The sequence below is a fragment of the Penaeus vannamei genome, chromosome 26 (assembly GCF_042767895.1).
Source record: "Penaeus vannamei isolate JL-2024 chromosome 26, ASM4276789v1, whole genome shotgun sequence".
NCBI classification, from domain to species: Eukaryota; Metazoa; Arthropoda; class Malacostraca; order Decapoda; family Penaeidae; genus Penaeus; species Penaeus vannamei.
In genome coordinates this window covers 32,247,786-32,267,785 of record NC_091574.1, presented here as the reverse complement: position 1 = coordinate 32,267,785, position 20,000 = coordinate 32,247,786, and the positions used below count along the sequence as shown (strand labels likewise).

The 20,000-nt window shown below is 32.7% G+C and overlaps 2 protein-coding genes across 3 annotated transcripts in view; one reads left to right on the top strand and one right to left on the bottom strand.

The window, feature by feature from the left end:
- The window catches only part of LOC113826053 (protein phosphatase 1 regulatory subunit 16A), a 19,820-nt gene extending 7,955 nt beyond the window's left edge, over positions 1 to 11,865 (top strand). Inside the window, exons 3-11 of the mRNA XM_027378930.2 lie at positions 1,422 to 1,638; positions 1,738 to 1,966; positions 2,183 to 2,308; positions 3,852 to 3,927; positions 4,165 to 4,253; positions 4,485 to 4,622; positions 5,418 to 5,542; positions 5,659 to 5,786; positions 6,326 to 11,865. Of these exons, the coding sequence (XP_027234731.1) occupies positions 1,422 to 1,638; positions 1,738 to 1,966; positions 2,183 to 2,308; positions 3,852 to 3,927; positions 4,165 to 4,253; positions 4,485 to 4,622; positions 5,418 to 5,542; positions 5,659 to 5,786; positions 6,326 to 6,903 (1,706 nt within the window). The 3' untranslated portion in view covers positions 6,904 to 11,865. The remainder of the gene's footprint in view (positions 1 to 1,421; positions 1,639 to 1,737; positions 1,967 to 2,182; positions 2,309 to 3,851; positions 3,928 to 4,164; positions 4,254 to 4,484; positions 4,623 to 5,417; positions 5,543 to 5,658; positions 5,787 to 6,325) is intronic.
- Positions 11,866 to 12,156: 291 nt separating this feature from the next.
- Positions 12,157 to 18,788, bottom strand: Skp2 (S-phase kinase-associated protein 2). Of its 2 annotated transcripts, none has more exons than XM_027378933.2 (9): positions 18,616 to 18,788; positions 16,985 to 17,186; positions 16,683 to 16,803; positions 16,011 to 16,234; positions 15,791 to 15,899; positions 15,456 to 15,636; positions 15,211 to 15,338; positions 14,839 to 15,001; positions 12,157 to 14,113 (listed from the first exon to the last, which is right to left on the bottom strand). In XM_027378933.2, the coding sequence occupies exons 1-9, from the start codon at positions 18,663 to 18,665 to the stop codon at positions 13,927 to 13,929; spliced, it is 1,365 nt and encodes a 454-aa protein (XP_027234734.1). In that variant the 5' UTR covers positions 18,666 to 18,788; the 3' UTR covers positions 12,157 to 13,926. The 2 variants fall into 2 exon arrangements, with proteins under 2 accessions (XP_027234734.1, XP_027234733.2); XM_027378932.2 differs by lacking the exon at positions 18,616 to 18,788 and adding an exon at positions 18,352 to 18,480.
- Positions 18,789 to 20,000: the final 1,212 nt, after the last annotated feature.

Genomic DNA, 20,000 nt, shown 5'->3' with positions numbered 1-20,000 from the left:
TACTTAAGAGGGATGGGATGGTCCTCTGCATTCTTCCCAATGAGTTAATGATAACTTGGTGTGAGCTATCACACAGCACCTCCCATCCCCAATAGTTGAGACTTATCCTCAGAATATGTGATTCCTATGTATTCCTTCATACCGTTTTGTTTTACATTTATTAAAACGCATTTGTGTCAGATCATGACTTCAGAAACTTAATGGATGGAGTACAGTGCTCTTAGTCTAGACGGCTGAAACTTCTATCTGCCTTCCACTCTGTTGTAGGATCTAACCATTTGGCTCAGGGTAGTGGTGGTGAGGAAGAGAAAAGACTGATAGCTGATAGGAACTAGGGAAGATAGCATAAACTTCTTTGTTTTCCACTGTCTTGGTGAAATGTGCAATACAGTTTCCCTACATGGCACTAGTAAATTTTGGTCTGTCCAAGCTTGTTGCTGTAACATGTCAGACTTTTTAACAGACCCTTGCAGATATAAAGATGCACACCTGCACCCACGAGAGAAAAAGATTGTAGACAGGAGCTAGGAAGAAAGTGTGCCTCTATAGAGATGATGATGATGATGATTGTTCTTAAATCTGTTATTCCTACTACTTTAACTATTGTTTTTATTGTTATGATTATGATCAGTTGTTATTGTTTAGTCAGTCCATTGTTCATCATCCCAGATATGTGTACTTTATCACGTAATTAGTTGTCAAACTATCACATTGAAATTGTTGTGTTTTATCACTATTCATTAGTGTTAATCAGAAACTTTTTAACAGATTTTAAAAATTACTTTTTCCAGAATGTCAGGCAAGCATACATCTCAATTAGTTATTCTTTTAAACACTTTTCTCTTAAAGATCAAATAGATAAAGAAAGAAAATAGATGAATATATAAATAAATTCTAAACCTTAGATATATTCTGTTATGCATCATTTTGTAGTACAGCTTGGAAGAGTACATGCTTGTCTTTTGATGTATTCCTTACTTTTCCATATTGATTCTCCTTACTTGAAATGTGTCAGTATTGTTCCTTTTGCTGCTGTGCTGTTGATCAGCTGATGTGAGGCAAAGTTATCAGAATTTGTTTTAGATTTTCAGAACATGTTGTTTTACCAATATTGTTTTCATTAAAAAAATATTAATTGCATATCCATTAATCTGTCTGAGAGATGGGACAATATAGCAATGTCAATAATGATAATGAGAATGATTCGAAAATAATCAAGAGTTAAAGAAATAAAAGATTTTACCTGATGCAAATAAGATTTGAATGTGTGTGCCCTTAAGTGTGTGTGTGTGTTCTCATTTTAAGAAAAAGAAAGCATGAATGGTGTCACTGTTTAGGTTTTATATCAGAAGGCCTCATCCCAGTATCATGGATTTTTCATTAGAGCTCTGTCCCTGATAAATTTTATTTTCTTTTAACAGTGCAGGCACTGCTGGAAGCAAATGTGGATCCAGACTCTACTAATGAGGATGGACTAACCGCTTTGCATCAGTGTTGTATTGATGATTCTGAGGAAATGATGAGGCTGCTTGTCCACCATGGGGCTAATGTCAATGCACAAGACTCAGAGAAGTGGACACCACTCCATGCAGCAGCCACTTGTGGACATCTTCACCTTGCCAAGTTCCTCATTGCAAAGCAAGTGTCATATTGTCTTTATTGTGCATGCATTATGATTGCATTCACTATTGATTAATTCGGTATTGCATTTTTCTAAACTTGTTATTTTCATCCTAGGGGTGCAAATCTTCTGGCTGTAAATGCAGATGGTAATATGCCATACGATATATGTGAAGACGATGCAACGCTCGATTACATAGAAAGCGAGATGGCTCGACGTGGTGTTACCCAGCGACTCATTGATGAGACTCGTTCAGCTACAGAATCTCAGATGTTAAATGATTTAAAAGAAATGAAGGCTAGGGGTGAAAGCTTGATGTACCGTGATCATCAGGGCGCTACTCCTGTAAGTAGATATAAATTTTTTCTGTGTCATAGATAAATAAAGATTTTATATTATGAGATTGATTTCCATACCTGCTTATGTGTATTAGCTCTTATAATCAATAGGGCAAAATATATACATATTCTATCTGTAACAATGAGCCCCATATAACTTAAAATCCACCTATATACTTTAGAAATTTTGCTTTATTGTGATTCTTCCTTTTTTCCTCATCAGCTTCACATAGCTGCGGCCAATGGCTACGTCAGAGTGGTGGAATACCTGCTGAGTCAGAATGTACCCACAGAAGTAAGGGATCATGATGATTGGTCTCCTCTCCATGCAGCAGCGTGTTGGGGACATGTAAGTGCTCATTTGATTTGTCATTTTAGCTCCTAGATCTGGGATTTGACATGAGTTTGATTAATCAAAAATTTGCTTTAGGTTGGGTTATTTGTTTTTCTGAATTTGTTTAACAGATTGGTGTCTTTCCTGCCATGTGAAACTAGATGTTTCACAAGAAGACAGATTCACTCATTTTCATTTTGTTTTTATTTCTGCAAGTAGCAGTGTAACAGTGCTTGTTAATTTCTTTAAATTTTCACCTGGTATTTTAAGAAGTGACATTACCATTTCAGGTAAGTAGTTGATAAGAGGGAATGTTTCCAGCAAGCACATGATGACACTAATAACTTCTCCAGTTATTTATTTATTCACCTCATGGGTTCAGGATGGGAGTAATTTGTTATGCTTGGCCAACCATTTAAAAACAGTAGAAAGTCCTTTTTTCTGTTTTTTGTTGAGCAATATATTATGCTTAAGATTTAACTAGTGCAGTTGTAATATATATATATATATATATATATATATATATATATATATATATATATATATAGGTATGTATGTATATTTATGATTATATTATGTATAAAATCTCACTCACACATCCATACATGAAAGTGAGCTGAACTGTGACACTTTCTCTTTGCCAGATGAGTTGTTTCAATAACAAGATTTCATATTCAGTCTAAGAGTTCTGTGTTGTGTGTGTTTGTGTGTATGTGTGTGATTTTGCTTGTTTGTTTGATTTTTTTTTATGTGTGGGTGCATTTGCATTGTGTGGGTGGGGGTGTTTGTGGTAATGAGATATTTACTTTTGTTTGTTTTAGTTTCAGATTTCATTACTAAAGATATGTCAAAGTGACCAATGTTATTCCTTATGCTCTTTCTCTGTTTTTCTAACCAGCCATGTGGAAGAGGTCACTGTGACAGGTAGCCATTTTCCAAGTTTGAAAGGGATATTTTTTTACTACTACAAACTCTTTAGACTATATAATAGACAGTAGTTATATGATTTACCTGAGTTCTTTAATAGCTGCATTCTTTTATGTTGATGCAGATGTACTAAGCTTGAAGAATATGTGGTATTTACAGATTTAGAATGATATGCCAGATTCTCTAGGTCTTATAAGAAAGATCAGCCAGCTTAATTTCCCATTAAGTTTTAATGTTGTATGATAATAGCTCACTGACATGCACACAGGCATTTTGTTTACATTTCCTTATATAGCAGTGCTAGCAGCTCCTTCTAGATTTTCTGTATAGGCTATATATATAATTACATTCTATGCCAAATATGTTTTTAGTCCCAATGATGAGGTTTCTTTAGCTCCTGCATCTTTGAGTTCAGGTAACTTTATCCAGTGGTTTCTTTGTGTGCAGATAGCTTACCCCTCATATAGCTTATGATTGTATTTTAGGAATTCAGTCTCTTACCATTTCCATGAATCAATGTAAACCCATGAGTGAACCAACAGATATCAAGTTAAATCTGCCTGTGATACAGCTACTTTTCTGTTAGTCATCAGTACCACTATTAATGTTACCATGATTTAACATCTTATAGCCGGATGTGTTGGAGCTGCTGATGCAGCACGGAGCAAACCTGCATGCAAGGACCAAAAACCAGGAAACTCCATATGGTAAGTTATTTTGGGTTGGGAAATTGATTGTTATTTTGTCTGTTATAGATTTCTGTGTTGTTTGAAATATTGTAGTTTGTAGATTAGTTATTTAAGTTATTCATTTTTTAAAACTTAAAAATAGTTTGTCTTTATATTATCATCTATAGTAATTCAATATTAATGATACATCTGTATTCTGAGGGGTAAGTATGATATGTCACAAGATAAGTTTTTAAATGAAAAAAAATCTTTCAGATATCTGTGAAGATGCGGAACTTAGAGAAAGAATTATGCAGCTAATTAATGAACAGGAAACAAAGAGACTTCATGAGCAGACTAGAAGGGTAAGTTGATATTTATCTTTTGATTTAGTTAGGTGCAGCAATCATTGAAAATTTTGTTATTCATTGCTCATAGTAATAGTATTGTGTATCTTTAGTTTACATCATGATGGTTGGTTTTTTGTTTTTTTAATTAATTTTCTAGCTTGTATTGATTTTTTTTCTTTTTTATTTGCTAACCAATTTTAGACGTGTAATTCACAAATCAAATATAAATATCACCTACCCTCACAGGTTCGACGAGCCCATTCGAACACGAGAACACAGTCTGTTCGCCGAACATCTATTCGCGAGAAGACCTTAACACCAAAGAAAGAAGCCCAAGAGGAAGCTAGAATTCGTCTTCAGCTTGAGAACAAGAAAAAACCTTTGGTAAGTTACAGAAATGTTTTTGAGAAGGATATTTTGGCTATAATTAGATTTTATTTTATTGTTATGATTATTTTTGGAAATGCTTTGATTGTAGACTTAATAATTAAATGTATGTTTATTTCATGGTCTGCATTTGCAGACCATGAAATATATATCATATGTGTTATATATATCATATATATCATATATGTTATATATATTATATATATTATATATATTATATATATTATATGTGTTATATATATATATATATATATATATATATATATATATATATATATATATATATATATATAAAATATATATATTAAAATATATATATATAAAATATATAATATATATATATATATAATATATATATAATATATATATATACATATATACATATATATATATATATATATATATATATATATATATATATATATATATATATATATATATATATATATATATATATATATATAATATATATATTAAAATATATATATATAAAATATATATTATATATATATATATATATATATATATATATATATATATGTATATATATATATATATATATATATATATTATATATATATATATATATATATATATATATATATATATATATATCATACATACATATATCATACATATATATATATTATATTATATATATATCATATATATATATCATATATATATTATATATGTATATGTATAGAATTTGTTGTTCTGCCCTTATATACATTATGTACAACTGTACACATTATATTTCATATATATACATAATTCATTATTATCCCACAGCAGGAGGATTCACCAGCTCTTGGAGGACTTCGTGCTGTGAGGGAGCGCGGAGACACAGCAGTTTTAACCACATTCCCAGCTGTAATTCCTGCGAATAACATCAACAACAACAACAATGCTACAAAGTAATGAAATTCATTATTTCAAAATTTTTCCTTGTTTGCTTGTGTTTATGGGATGCAATTGTGTTTTGTAATTGATTATTGTGATATAAATGCTTATTTCTTTTTGTCACTTTCAGGGAGAACTTTTTGGTGGAAGAGGAAGAGGAGGAATTAAAGAAGGAGAACAAGGAGAAGGAGAAAGAAGATACAGGGAAGGAGAGTACTATCCATGAAGAGGAGGAAAACCGAGCGCTACCCCCACCTGGTGAGTAATGGGTAAAGGACGGTGAACATTGTTGATAAGTGATTCTAGGATTTTAGAGGTTTGCATTTTTTTGGATTCTGGGGTATGAGATGTTCAGTTTTCTGTTGGATATTTATGATGTTGGATGCATAGATTTTAAAATAGTGATACATGTTAAATATTAAGATGATAATGAAACCTTATATTGACGTTGGTATTAGAAGTATGAGGAAATTCAGGATTTATGATTGTGAATCATGATTTCAGTACCCTTTCCAGGAGGAACTTGGAAAAAAAATTAAATGAATAAAGGGATATTTGATGTTTTTTTATAATGAGTTATTGAGATTGGTTCTTATACATCTTGATATAAGGCCTAAGGTTTACTGTGGATTCGTGATCAATCTTGGGAACATTGATTTTTAGTCTGAACATTCAGATGGGAAGAATCAGTTCAACATCGTTTTGACATAGCATGTCAATTGCCTTGATAAGTTAAATTAGAGATGCAACATTTTTCTTTTAATTTAGTAAGTGTTAAATGTTTATTTTCATTGCAGCTGTGGTTGTAAAGAAAGAAAAGGAGTTAGTGACAAGATCCAGCAGTGGCAGTAGTTCACTAAATGGTGGAGACAGAAGGGAAACCAACAGCCAAGAAAAAGAGAAAGTAGAAGAGTTGGTGTCAACCCCACCTGTTCCACCACCACGGAGCTCTTCTACCTCAAGACCAGACATCATAGCTACAACTGGGACTGTTAGTGGTGGAAATGTAAATGGGAGTGGGATGGTCACTCACAGTGGAGAAGGGGGCAGTAAAATAGATATCCATGTTACTGTTACTGTCAACCCGTTTTCTCCTGGCACTCTAGCAGACCTTAAGAAGCAGCGGGCCATGTCGCGAGCTTCCCAAAACTCTTACACACTGGCCCCAGCTTCCAGTACTTATTCACTCTCCACACCAGAGTATGATTCCAGGTCACATGGCAGGAATCCGGAATTCACAGCCTCCTCTGTCAGAGTAGACACTGTAACCTACAGACCACCTCCCTCCCCGTCGCTTACCCCGCGCAAGTTTTGTGGAGACCCAGCAGAGGTCATAGGTGGGGTAGACACTCAGTCTTGCTGCAGCATGATGTAAGCTGGTGGACGTTAAAGAGAGAGAATGTATGACCATAGGACACAAGTTGTGATGGAATGTGAGTGCGATGAAGAAATGTGCTTTGTATATTTTGGAGAAAATCCTTATTTTTTAGCCTGATATAGACCTTTCTGTCAACATATTCACTATGGTGTATTTTACTGTTGATGACAGGGAATTGAGAGGAAAGGACATGAAATACAATTGAAATTTTAGCTTCGAAGTATGTTCAGGAAGTGCATGGAAAAACAGGAGTGGTATTATTTACTATGTATATGTAAATGGTAATGCAAATCAAAAGTCATCTTAAACTAGAGCCATGTGAAAATTCATGATGTTGCTAAGGACTGTAGTGATGTACAGGGATCCAAACCAAACATTTCTAGCTGAAATGTTTTCTGGGCAAGTACTAAATGGAAGTGCCAATATGGATAATGTAAAGAGATATGAGATGTATATATTTTGACACAAATAAGTAAGAATTGCATTTGTTTCATGAAATGGCTGAAGGTTATAAATCTTCCCAGGCAAAAATGTTGATATAGCCAGTCCAAAAAGAGACCAGTAACTTTTAATTATTTTGATGACATAACTGTGATGAAGAGAGATCTTAATGCAGCTGAGTTTTTGACTATTTTATCATAATACCATATTGATAAACAAATGAACAATGCAGAACTTCTTGATATAGTGTAGATTTTCCCACACTCACCCCCCAAAAATAGTAAATAAGATAGTAAAATAAAAGAAATCGGGAGGCATTGCTAACATAGGAGTATAGATTATGTAATCTAAAGTTGAATTATTTGTTAATTCAAATGTTATTTTACTGTAAGTAATATTACAGATTAGAGTTATGTGCAATATGGACATGTGAAAAAGTATGAGGCATACATATTTTTCAGTGAGGAAATATGAAATATAGTTGATATTTATAAAATCACCTTATTAGTACATCAGGATAACAGCATACATGGTTTGTTTTTTCGATGTTTATATTTTGGACTAGAATGTTTGTTTGACTAAGATGTGGGCTGTGTTGCTTTTAAGTTCTCTCCCACGTGAAATTTTTTAAATGTTCAACAAATTGTGATAAGTTCGGCTGTCGAACACAAGTTTTTAACTATTATTGTGTATATTTTGAGGATCATTACTAACTTAAGAGCATAGTCTTTTTCGTTTTCTTCCTTTTTTTTTTCTAAACACAACACTAGTAGATTTTCCCTTTTTTATTCATTATTAAGCTGAAGCATCACGTCTTCCATTAATCAGGTCTTGATGCTCAGTCAGTTTCATATTTTTGATTGATTCTAGACTGACTGATGAAGAAACATATTTAGCAATATGAAATATTTATAGTTTTAACAAGTGCCAGTCTACTGAAGAAAGAAATTCATCAAGGGTATTAAGATAAGTTAATTTGTTGAGAGAGTATGAAAACTTTGTTGGTAATGATTAAAATGTAACCATTAATTGAACTAGAAATAGCATGGTAATATGTATTTCTTGTTAACTTTTATTAATATTGTTAGCATGCTATTAAAATCTCAAAGGTAATGGAAAGTTAATCCATCCTTTATCATATTTTATGACGTTAAGCTTTAAAAAGAGAGAGACGTATTCCATTAAATGAAATGATAATGTTAGCTTTTAAAATGTGTGAATGAGTATTTTTTACGTTATTTTGTCCTTCAGTTTTGCTATATTGAGTGAGAAAATATTACTTTTTACATTTTGCTAAATATTTACAAGATTGATCGGAAACTTATGCTGTATGAGATAAATTTATGAAGTTAATACTAATGGCAAGATAAACAAAATAACACCATTAGATTGTTGCTCTATAAAACCTAAGGATTACCTTCCAGACCCTGACTTAAGTATTAGCCTTTTGAATTTAACCCATTGTTGCCATGCCATGTCTACCACGATTTTACTGATTTTGTCTAAACGTAGATGGCTCCACAAGAGCTTAGTCACCAAGAAGCCAAATTACTAATCCTACTCATCTCTTTTGTTTATCATTTTTCTTGATATTGGGAAAGGTACTTTTTTTTCTTATTGCTGTTAGTATTTTTAACATTACAATATTCACACTGTCAATGATAATATTAAGTATTGATATTAATAGCATTAGAAAAAAAATCCAAAATATTCAAGGAATGGGGAAATTAGTTAAGGTCATATAGGGCCTACTATTTGATTTCGTGGTATCTGAGCACTTGCGGAGCTATCAATATGTAAACAAAATTCACTAAACAAAATTATGGTGAATAATACATGTGCCTGGTGCCAATGAGTTAAGCCTCATTTTTTTTATACTGGATTGTGCTTAAAGATGCTAGAATCTATGGAAGCTGAATAAACACACAATAAAATGCCAATTTTTTTTCATATTTTGATTTGGGTATTTTTTATCTATATGCTCTCGTGCTCTGAGTTTTTTTCTGATCTAATGTACAAAGTATCTCTTGCCTTATTTTCTTGATTTAGATACAGACCTTGGTTTAATCCAGATGGAATTAGGTAAAAGAATCTTGCAATGAATACTTTTCACGTAAAAAAGTATGTCTTGGAAAGAGTTTCAAAATAACTGGAGTAAAGATAGGACAGCAAGATTTAATAAACTAGTTAGGCTAATGTTAGTAACTGAAAATAAGCTTGCTTATACTCTTATCCATTTGATAGGAAAAAGATGTATCACAGATGATATTTGCATATTACTTTAGTATCTTGTTAAACAGGGATGTATTTAAAATTGAAGAATGATGAAATGAGTACGTGCACTTGTTCAGTTAAGCATGTATTCATTTTGCAAAGTGAAGTACTTACTCTAACAATTATCTTAACTTGTTATGAAAGCTGTATTTGTGATAACATAGAATGGCAGTTTGCAAAGAGTGTGAGTGAATTTAAGCTAGGATTAGATAGGTACTTTGCCAATATGCACATGTGATGGATTAAAAGAACTAAATATATACAGTATATACTATATATATATTATTGACTGTTAATCTGCATGATATGCTAATACATAGAATTTAGAAGTCAAATGTTGAATATAAGTAGCAATAATATTAACCATTTGACACTGTTACATTCCAGGGTTATTTATTTCCGAAAATAAAATTCAAGTAGAATCCATTTTGTAAAGTTTGAAAATGTAGTATAGAATAATTTTTTAAAGCAAGTTTGTGCATGAACCTTTAAAATATTTGAGGAATGGGCACAAATGCTAACCAAAACCCACAGTAGGTATTTGCTGTGCTTGACATGAATGGGATTGTTTTTCTGTCTTTTCTCTCTTTCAATTGTTTCCCCCTTTTCCCTCTTTCTAAATTCAGAATAAAGTGTCTTATAATATACCTTCGCAAAAGACTAAGTCCATCGATTGAGGCCTTATATCTAAGTGTTCAGTAATATAAGTTAATTTAATAAAAGATCCGAAAATAAAGCTAATAAAGTTCTTTCTTGTTTATGTTCTGTTTAAGTTAGAATGAGAAAAGATGCTGAATGAAATATGAATTGTAAGATACGTAGCATATTAGGCACAAATAAATTTTACTAGAAATATATTACAAAATAGTCATTCAATCAGTACATGACACAAACTTCTTGGCATTTTAAAGTCCTTCTTATAGTGTTAGTTCCTAGAAAAATGGGCTTATTTTTTTAATACTGGCATCACTGTAATGTTAGTTGGTGTTCTTGTACAACACACGCATGAAATTCTGAAATGTATTCCTATAGAGTTGTCACCCAGCACATTACCCTGTGAATGTTGAAATATATGTGTATATATTGATATTTTAAGTATGGTAAAGAAAAGATTAGGAAATAACTAGTCTCTTTTCACTTAGTGAAGTGCCACAAGGTTAAAGCAATAACTGCTATTGAGTGTCACTAATTGTATGATAATCAATGTTATACTTTTCTCATAATAATAGTGCCATAAATGAATATAGATACACTAAAATAGTAATTATTTTGCATTTGTCCATCATAAAAAATGTAAGAATTTGGACTCAGAAATACCTGATTTTAGGCTTTCCTGTACTTCAAAATGTTACTATGAAAAGATGCAGAGTGTAGTAAACTTTCAATCTGATTTTTGTTTTAATATATTGGTTTCAATTTTTGTGTCATTCTTTTGCACAATGGCTGATTTCCTTGTTCATACCAGTCCTTTTTGTGAGCAGAATTTCCATACATGAATACAATGCTACTATGCATAGCCAAAAGGGTTAGCACCATGTCAATATACATATGCAAAGTTATGTTGTACTTAATTTAAAACCTTTTTTACTTAACTGAAATCTGGGATCTTTTAGGTATATATGCAAAAAATGTAATAATTTAGCAATAGCTTAAAATGTAAAATAAGTTCACATTCTGATAAACATTAAGTGAATATGAATATATCTAGTAAAGTAATATTTCACTGGACTTGAATTTCAGTAACAAAGTAAAAATGCATGGCTGAGGTAGTTTAATAAACTGCATATATATTTATTGGAACTGTCTAGTAATCAGGTATAAGTACATAATACTTATCGATGCAAATGTCTATTACATAACAATAGAGCATGGATTGTCCTCAAGGATATTAGAACATATTCAGAGAGTTGAGATGGTTAATCTTAATTAGAAATTATGTGACCAATTATTTCATACTTTATGGCGCTATTGAGGTTATGTTGTACAAATTTGTATACTCCTCTACAATGGACTTTATTGAGTATAAACTGCAAAGATACCTGTATGCAGAAATTGTAACTATAAGGAATAATTAACTGCACAAATATATAGGAAGAGAAGAATCCAGTGTATCCTATCTGCAATGCATGAACTGATCTATGTATCTAATGTGTGTATATATTAGTGTGGCCTTACCATGTAGGTATGCCATGTTGTTATGATTTGTTGTGGCCCTACTGCTAAATAATAATAATCAAATATAAAGATCTATGATTTCATTGACCCTGCATTTCTATAAATGTTATATATATATAATGCAATTATAGAACTTGTGTCACCTATGCACAATGTATTTTCTTTTTTTTTTTGTTCCAAACAAAATATAGTTCAACTGTGTGAACATCAACAGCAAATACAAATTAGTGACATGGTTAATGTTTCATGATTACACAAGCAAAATAAATGTTAAGACATGTAGCACTATAGAAAGGTGTAGTAGTGAAAAAGACTATGAGGAGTGGGATTTTGCATGGATGTCCAGTAATAAAACTAAAATTATAAACACACTTTTAATCTAGTATTTACTACCCATTTACATCATACAATTATTTATCATTTCCAAGTATTGCTTAACCAATCTTATAAATTTAGTATTAACAATGAAATTCACGGAAATTCTAACAAAAATCCAAACTAAATGTAAACTCTACAAATGTTCATTCTCAGTGAAGCTGCATGAAAAACATGCACAAAATAATTAGAAACAAAAGATCAAATTTATTAACAAAAATAGTAATGCTTGGTGAGATGTAATAAAAATTGAGCTAAATAAACAATGCATTGGCTGTTTTTTAAGTAATCATTATAAATTATATTTACTTTGTAAATTAAAATAAACAAATCCATACTTAATGCTTCTTCACCAAGTTTGTCCCTTACAATAGAGCAAGTAACTCTTATAATGATAACATGGAACTGTGGCATAAAAGAATTCTATCACAGATAAGATGGTTTATACAACTAACAAAATTTTCACTACATAAAATTATAATGCAGGAATTCTACTATCTACTGATATAATTTTGTTATGATATAAATTTTGTTTCCTATAATACATCCCTTATTGCTATCCTGAACAAATGTCTTGGTGCTATCTTTTTCAATACGTAGTGTCCTCCACTTGATCACAATCATTCCAAAAGAAAATTGTAATAAATCATGTAATGACATCTTTACCCTTGTCAATCTTCTCGTGATAAAGCCTATAAAAATCAAATATTAATGACTATGGACAATTCATTTATATTTAATCACTGCAATAATAAACAATGCTGCTCATAATATTATAGAAAGAAAGGTTCATAACAGATGGAAAACAAAGAGGGTTTTAAAGAGGGTATGTATAAACCTACAAGAATTCTAAGAACCACAGATGAGAATGCAGAACACAGTTTATGGGTATCTCTTTGTAGTGTCCTTTGTTTTCTCAGGCACATACTGATTAATCTACATTGAGCAACAACTCTGTGGGTGAATGTTACCACTAAGATGTAATTAACAATAAAGAACAAAAAAACTTAATAGCATTCAACAATGAACTATGACACCATGAAATCATTCCTTCAAATCTATCAACAAATGGTGACATATATATCTGGTTTGGATACCTTAATGTCAGATATTTTTCTGGAACAATAGAGAAAAAAAAATAAATATGAAACATTCAATTGCTTGACCATTCAGGCATTATTCTTTTTGTAGCATCACTCCAAATAGCTAAGAATTTTCACAACTTTCTGTATGGTACTTATCAGCGCAAAAAGTACAGTATGACGTATTTGTTGGCAGTGCTTTAAAAGAAATTATTAACCTTGCATTATAAAGCACAGGGGATATGTGCATCCCTTAATACCACCACATGAAAATATAACATACATACACTTCTAGAAGTTCCTCTCTAAATGAATAATTCACATCACTGTATAAAACATTGTCATTCTTTTACATTCACACACTTCATACATCACATGTTTTGTTTTATTCACGTTGCACTGGAATACACTAGCCGGATATTTACAATAGAGCATTTCAGATTTTTTTTTCATACTTACCTCCCAAGTGTCTTTTTCTACTGCAGGTTTTATTGCAAATATTTGTTAAAAGCCTTGGTGTCTGTTTCACTCAGATCACATTTATCAAATATCTTGGATTAATAAATAAGGCACTTGTGCTTACGTAACTACTTGTTAGGTCTTTGGGAAGTCCATGAAAATGCTTGTAGCTGACTTGTCATACACAAGGTTTTGTATCCTTGCATGGATGAACTTAATCTCTGACTCTCAGCCCCCAAACAGACGTCCTGCGTATACCCACTGTAGGCCGAGCCACAGAAGAAAATAGATATTTGTTAATTTGTATGTGTGGCAGGCTTTGTCGCAGGGTACTGAGCGCACTCTCATTCAGTATGCCATAGAGATCCAAGTAGAGTAGATGTGGCATGGACTTCAGCTCCCTGAAAATAATGAAAACCAGAAGGTTAACACTGTTGACAATAATAAATTCCTTTTTTTTACCTTCAAAAAAGACATCACCCAGGATTTTCTTTTTATTATTATTATCATTATTGCCTGTGGCAGTGGCATCACTTAAGATCTAGCCATTTTATCTACAGCAAGGGAAAGGTTTCCTACTTAAAAACACAAAAACAAGACAACTTAACACAGTACATCTGAATAACACCTACAAATATGGCTTTTAAAAAATCATGTCTGGAAGGTAATTAAAATCAACAGATTTACCTTCAATATAATCCTGTACAAAATATATTTGTATAACATGCAATCATTGAAATTTTCTTAAAACTTCAACCTAAGATTATTTCTTATTGGTTAATTAACTGACCAAAATCTATCTTGTATCTTATATGGACCTTTTATTTCAGGATCTCTGCTATTGCTGAAAATATCATCCTTATCTTAAAGGTTGTCAATGAACATGCTTTGATCCCTGAAAATTGAACACTTTCACCTTACCTACACTTTGAAGAAATAACCTAATGTATTTGATCACCATGATCATATTTTGTAGCTTGTAATCAGGAAGCAGTTATTCAATTTGATGTTTATACTTGCATATCTTGGAGGTGAGTGGTAATTTCCTTTACAGTTGAGCCTTTATAAAAGAGTGCATTAAATCTACCCAATTTTGTCTAAATTCATACATTACAAAACAACTTACAGGTAAGCATCTGGCTGTATGGTGTAGCAACGTGAGAAGGCTAAGTATTCTGTGTGACGCAGTTCACTAATTATTGTAGATACAGAAGCAGCAGTCAGCTGAGTGCAATCACTCACATCTAATTCTACCAAGCCAGGTGACTGTTCTGCCAACAATCTTACATCTGCAATCCAAACAAAATTATTGCAATGAAGGAACTCTTTTAGCACATGAGAGATATAATGAACATATGAAATTTCCTATATTCATGTTTCTTAATTCCAATTATAAAAAAATCCAACTAGTACAAAAAGTATTTTACTTTAATAATGTTTAACTCGAGTCAACACAGCAAAATGTGCATATATCAACATACTATGCTAAAATACTTACGTGTATCAGATAATGTGTTTCTGCAACCAGAAATATTCAACCGTTCAAGTGATTTTGGGAAGCGACGGCATATTACCCGTAGATCCTCTGAAGACAATCCAGTCCAAGCTAGATTCAAACTTACCAATCTGGAAAAAAATTGTTTACTGTTAAAACAGACTCACAAAAGGAAATAAAGTCACACAAATGTATACATATATTTTCTCAATATCATTCATTTCATGCTTAAACTAATGAAAACCTACTTTTTACAGTTAGTGAGTATATTAACAATACAGGAGTGGTTCAAGCCATAGCACATGGCCATATTAAGCGTATCTAAGTTATGGTTGTTGGCGATGTGTGTGCAAATTGTCTGGTTGAGAGTGCAATGCTCCAGGCTTAATTTCTTCAGATCAAAACAAACGCTCAACAACTCTTCAAGCGCTGAAAGATAAAATTAATAACAAATATTAAGGCATTTTCATCTTAAAATCATACTTCAAAATTCCTTCTCTTCATGATTTCTGTAAGTAACATTCACAAAGATACATCAATATATTCAATATCTAGAAAAAAAATATATAATTATCTAACTCACCAGGGGGTTCTATTGCAGCCATACTAAGATCTAAGTATTGTAGCTTACTCCTTATTGGAGGTAGACTAGGAAGATATTGGAGCTGTGGTGAAAAAATTGGACCATCCACCTGTGTAAAAGAAAAAATATACAATTATTGTTCATTCCCATAAATATATTACAAAAATATTCCGCAACTGATACTCAAAACAAGAAATTACAAGTAGACAAGTTAATTTACCTCTGCTTTTGCTAGTCTAAGTATACTTGATCCTCTGAGAATGACTCTGCCAACCACCCCAGGATTGAGGGTCTTTCCACCAAGATCAAGTCTTCGCCACAGAGATTCATCAAAAGCAAGCCTTTTCCATCGGCGGCACACCTGTGCACATCTTGCCAACATAAACTTTGGGAGCCATCGAAATACTGCTAAGATTAATTCATCTGACATGCGGTTGAATTTGTCTGTTAAGAGAAAGAAGTGACATCAGTATTTAAAGCAATACGGTACAAAATTATTACATTAAGAGATAGTGTGTGATTAGTAACTCTTGTATATCATACATAATTGCTTTCCAAATAATCAGACTGGTAGTGTTCTATCAAAATTCCCTTGAAACTTGTGATATATAATCTGCATCCACACTTTTGGAGACAAAGGCTAACAACTCTCTACCATGTAAATTCTGGCAAGACCAAGCTTAGATTGATTCCTTATTTAATGATAAATCTTTGGGAGGTGAACAAGTTCTACCAATGTGTGTATGGAAATTGCTTAGCCTACTGTAGCCCTGAAGTCATGCAGGGCAAATAAGGAAATGCTGGTGTCTGGAACATTTATAATAGATTGAAACAAAGATAACTGAACTGCAAATATAGATTTGATGAACAATATATATAAATCTTCACTTACCATCACCTGCAATGGCATCTATTCTTCTTCGTTTGTAAACAAAAAATTCTTCTTCATTAACTAAATCATCAGGAAGAAAGGAACCATGACCGACTACATTCTGATTTGACTGTTGTAATACCTGTGAAAAAATATTTCTTTGAATATATGCAGCTACTTTTGCATGAATATTATAAAACATTTACAATCTAGCTATAAAAAATGTTATACAACATACAGTTTAACATATAAGGAACTAAAACAAGACCTTTCCAATGAATCTGCATACACCTCGACCACTGATCTGAACCAGCTATCCTTACCTTTGGTGCTGGAGGAGGGTTACTTGTGTTGACTTCAGTGGCTGGTGGAGTAGGTGTAGGTCCTGTCATCTCCTCCTCATCCTGAAGAATAGACAGGCCCATGTCTGCCAGGAGTGGAGGATCTGTACCAACATCTCCACCTAAACTCCATTTGCTACACTTCATACTACTGTTGCTGTTTTCTTTATCATAACTTCGTTTTCTGGGGAAAATGAAAGAAATATTTCATTACTTTTATTATGAGAGCAATGATTTAAAAATATATTTCCTTATTCCTAATCACCCTTCTTAAAAAGCCCAATAACAACCATTTTTTTTAATTCTACATTACAAATAACATCATCCAATTTTCCTCATAACTATTAATCCAGCTAATTTTTCTGGCTTTGTTTTAATTTAATTTACAGTTTTTTATCTATGAGCAAAAATAAGCTGCACATACAAATTCTTTCTATGGATTCTTTACTCTGCTGCCTTTGTTAAACTCTTTTATTCTCATAGCCTTTACTCCAAGGTGGTTTACATGGTAAGTTTATAAAACCACCTCAGACTGAAATTTCAAAATCTAAATAAGAGAAGGATTCAAGAACTTACAGAATACTGAAGCAGTGTATATGCAAATTACTAATAAAAAATAAATCCAAGACTATTATGGATCAGAGAAAACTTCTATGTGAAAATGATCTGAACGCCATAAGAACCTGCCCCTGATCATGGCAATCTGCAGACACATAACATTCACAGCACCTTTATATACATTATATATGAGGACTATACTAAACTCATAGAAATAATTAGAATGCATTCCATGGCAGTAACAGCATAAATAACAGTATACTTCAGCTTGATATTCAAAGTGCTAACAGGAAAGATTTGATGATAGTGCTACAAGAGATAATTCAGCATCAGCCCATTTATCAAATTCATCCCTTATGATACATTACTGGTTCTAATATATATTCCTCCATTACACAACGTTCACTTATTGTTACGATCACGTAGTAATATGTAATTATAGACTTGATTCACACAATTTTCTCGAGTAATACTGTGCAGACAAAACCCTCGAAGTTTGCCGCCCATTTACAAGATACTGAAATATCATTACTCAGCTCCCTAACTTTACAACGCACTGTACTGTTATTACACGAAAACATATGTCTCTGACGATAACCAGCGTTTGAGAATAATCCGAATAAGTCCGAGAAATAAATAAATTGTGGCCAAGAGGAAACCCGTATTTTGCGCCAAATGGATCTTAACTTTTGAATCCCACCCCGATACTTTAACTTCCATTTTCTTCACTTTGCCTTCTAAAGAGAATGGTATAGCCACCATTAATTGACCAGTGATATATTCCTACGTACCCTGACATAACATCTACGTCCATTATCCAACCACGGTGACGCCACGAGGTAAAAACAGAAAATTTGTTCCTCTCGCTGGTCGACCAATTTCGGCGCCGAGTTTGTTGACATCCATCAGCTGGGCGGCGGGAGGATCCTCGTCTCATTGTTCGCTTATTTTACCTGCTCTATTCGCTTGGAATATTTTTTTACACATACCACTCAGTCGCTCTGCATTCAAATACAATCATGCACACTTTTTTAGGCCATCGAATTCAAACTAACCTTTTTTGTTGAGAAAATTCATCTCCAGGACGTGAGATCTCTGCTTTCATTTTTGGCGGTGTCTCTTCTGGTGTTTTTGGAGGCGACCAATCAGGTAGAAGATGACAAGTAGGGACGGCCAATCAGAGGCTCGCTGACAAGCAGAACCGACCAATCGTGACACAGCTGATCCGCGCGGGAATTTTAATTTTTAAATCTTATAGCGATATTCTTTCTAAAATTAATTAGACAGTCACCTTTTACGAAAATACATATAGTTTTCACTGTTTCATTGTTCAGTCACAAGACGATTTTCTTCCATAAATCATTTCTACCTTTGAACCATCACTCTTTTTTCCTCTGCCTCAAGGCCGCGTGTTCCAACTGCAATATATCAATTCGTTAGCCCGGGATTTGAATTAAATCGCCAATGTCACGTGAGCATAACTCGCGCCATTCGTCTATCAGAGAACGAATGATTCTAATTGCACGTGCAAACACCCCGCTGCCAAGAATGAGACTGCACAAGCTTGGGAAAACGGCATGGAAACTTCTGCTGCCCTCGTCCCTAAATGCCACTTATTTCCCGAGGCTGAGCAGGGTAAATCACCTCACTCAGAGATTCAGAGCCATTGAAAACAAGGTATACCATACATCAAAAACAACATTGATCTTGCTTTATAGTTTTGATAAACATATACCAACAAATAATATCGTTTGCTTAAAAAAGAAGACACGACAGTAGCCTGGAAATTCAAATTTTCGGCCAATACATCTTAAAAAGTTAAAAAGAAAATCCTTGTGGCAACACCTGCTTCGTAACTGACCGCGAAGAGGGAAAATGTTTGGGGGCTGTGGGACTGCATTACCGCTTTTATCTATGCTTATTTTCGTTAAATATTATGTCAGGCAATTTCCTATACAAAAGAGAACAACACGTTTTATACAATGAATGTTTTATCTTATTCCTTTTATTTTTTGTTTGCTGAAATGTATTTCACCTATATGGTTTATATGCGTATGTTCCTTTAATTAGTACTTTTAAAGCATGGTAGTATAATCATATCATCTTCTTCTTGTTATGAATGAAAACATAATATCTATTGGAAATTATAAAGAATCAATTGTGCTAAGTTTAATTTACCGAAGACAAATCATCTTTCATTACTAAAGCAATTCATAGGAATATTTATTGGGTCCGGTGTTTGTTTCCCAGCCGGCATGTTTCCACCGATTTATATATCTCCCATTTTAAAGGCCGTTGACCATTATTTTTTTGTATTTTTGAAGCCCGCTAACCGAGAGCAGGTAGCTACGGAGAGACGCAAGATTAACAAGAATTCTTTGTTATGATAAAATATTTTGACATACAGGGTGACGAGATGCTCCCTCAGGTCAAGATTCAA

Bases quoted from the DNA above. Each gene is read 5' to 3' on its own strand.
- Skp2 (XM_027378933.2), bottom strand. From the start codon at position 18,665: ATGAAAGCAGAGATCTCACGTCCTGGAGATGAATTTTCTCAACAAAAA. The intron at 17,187-18,615 runs GTTAGTTTGAAT...CATTTTCCCCAG, and splicing joins GAATTTTCTCAACAAAAAAG to AAAACGAAGTTATGATAAAG. The intron at 14,114-14,838 runs GTAAGTTGTTTT...CATTATTTTCAG, and splicing joins ATACAGCCAGATGCTTACCT to GGAGCTGAAGTCCATGCCAC.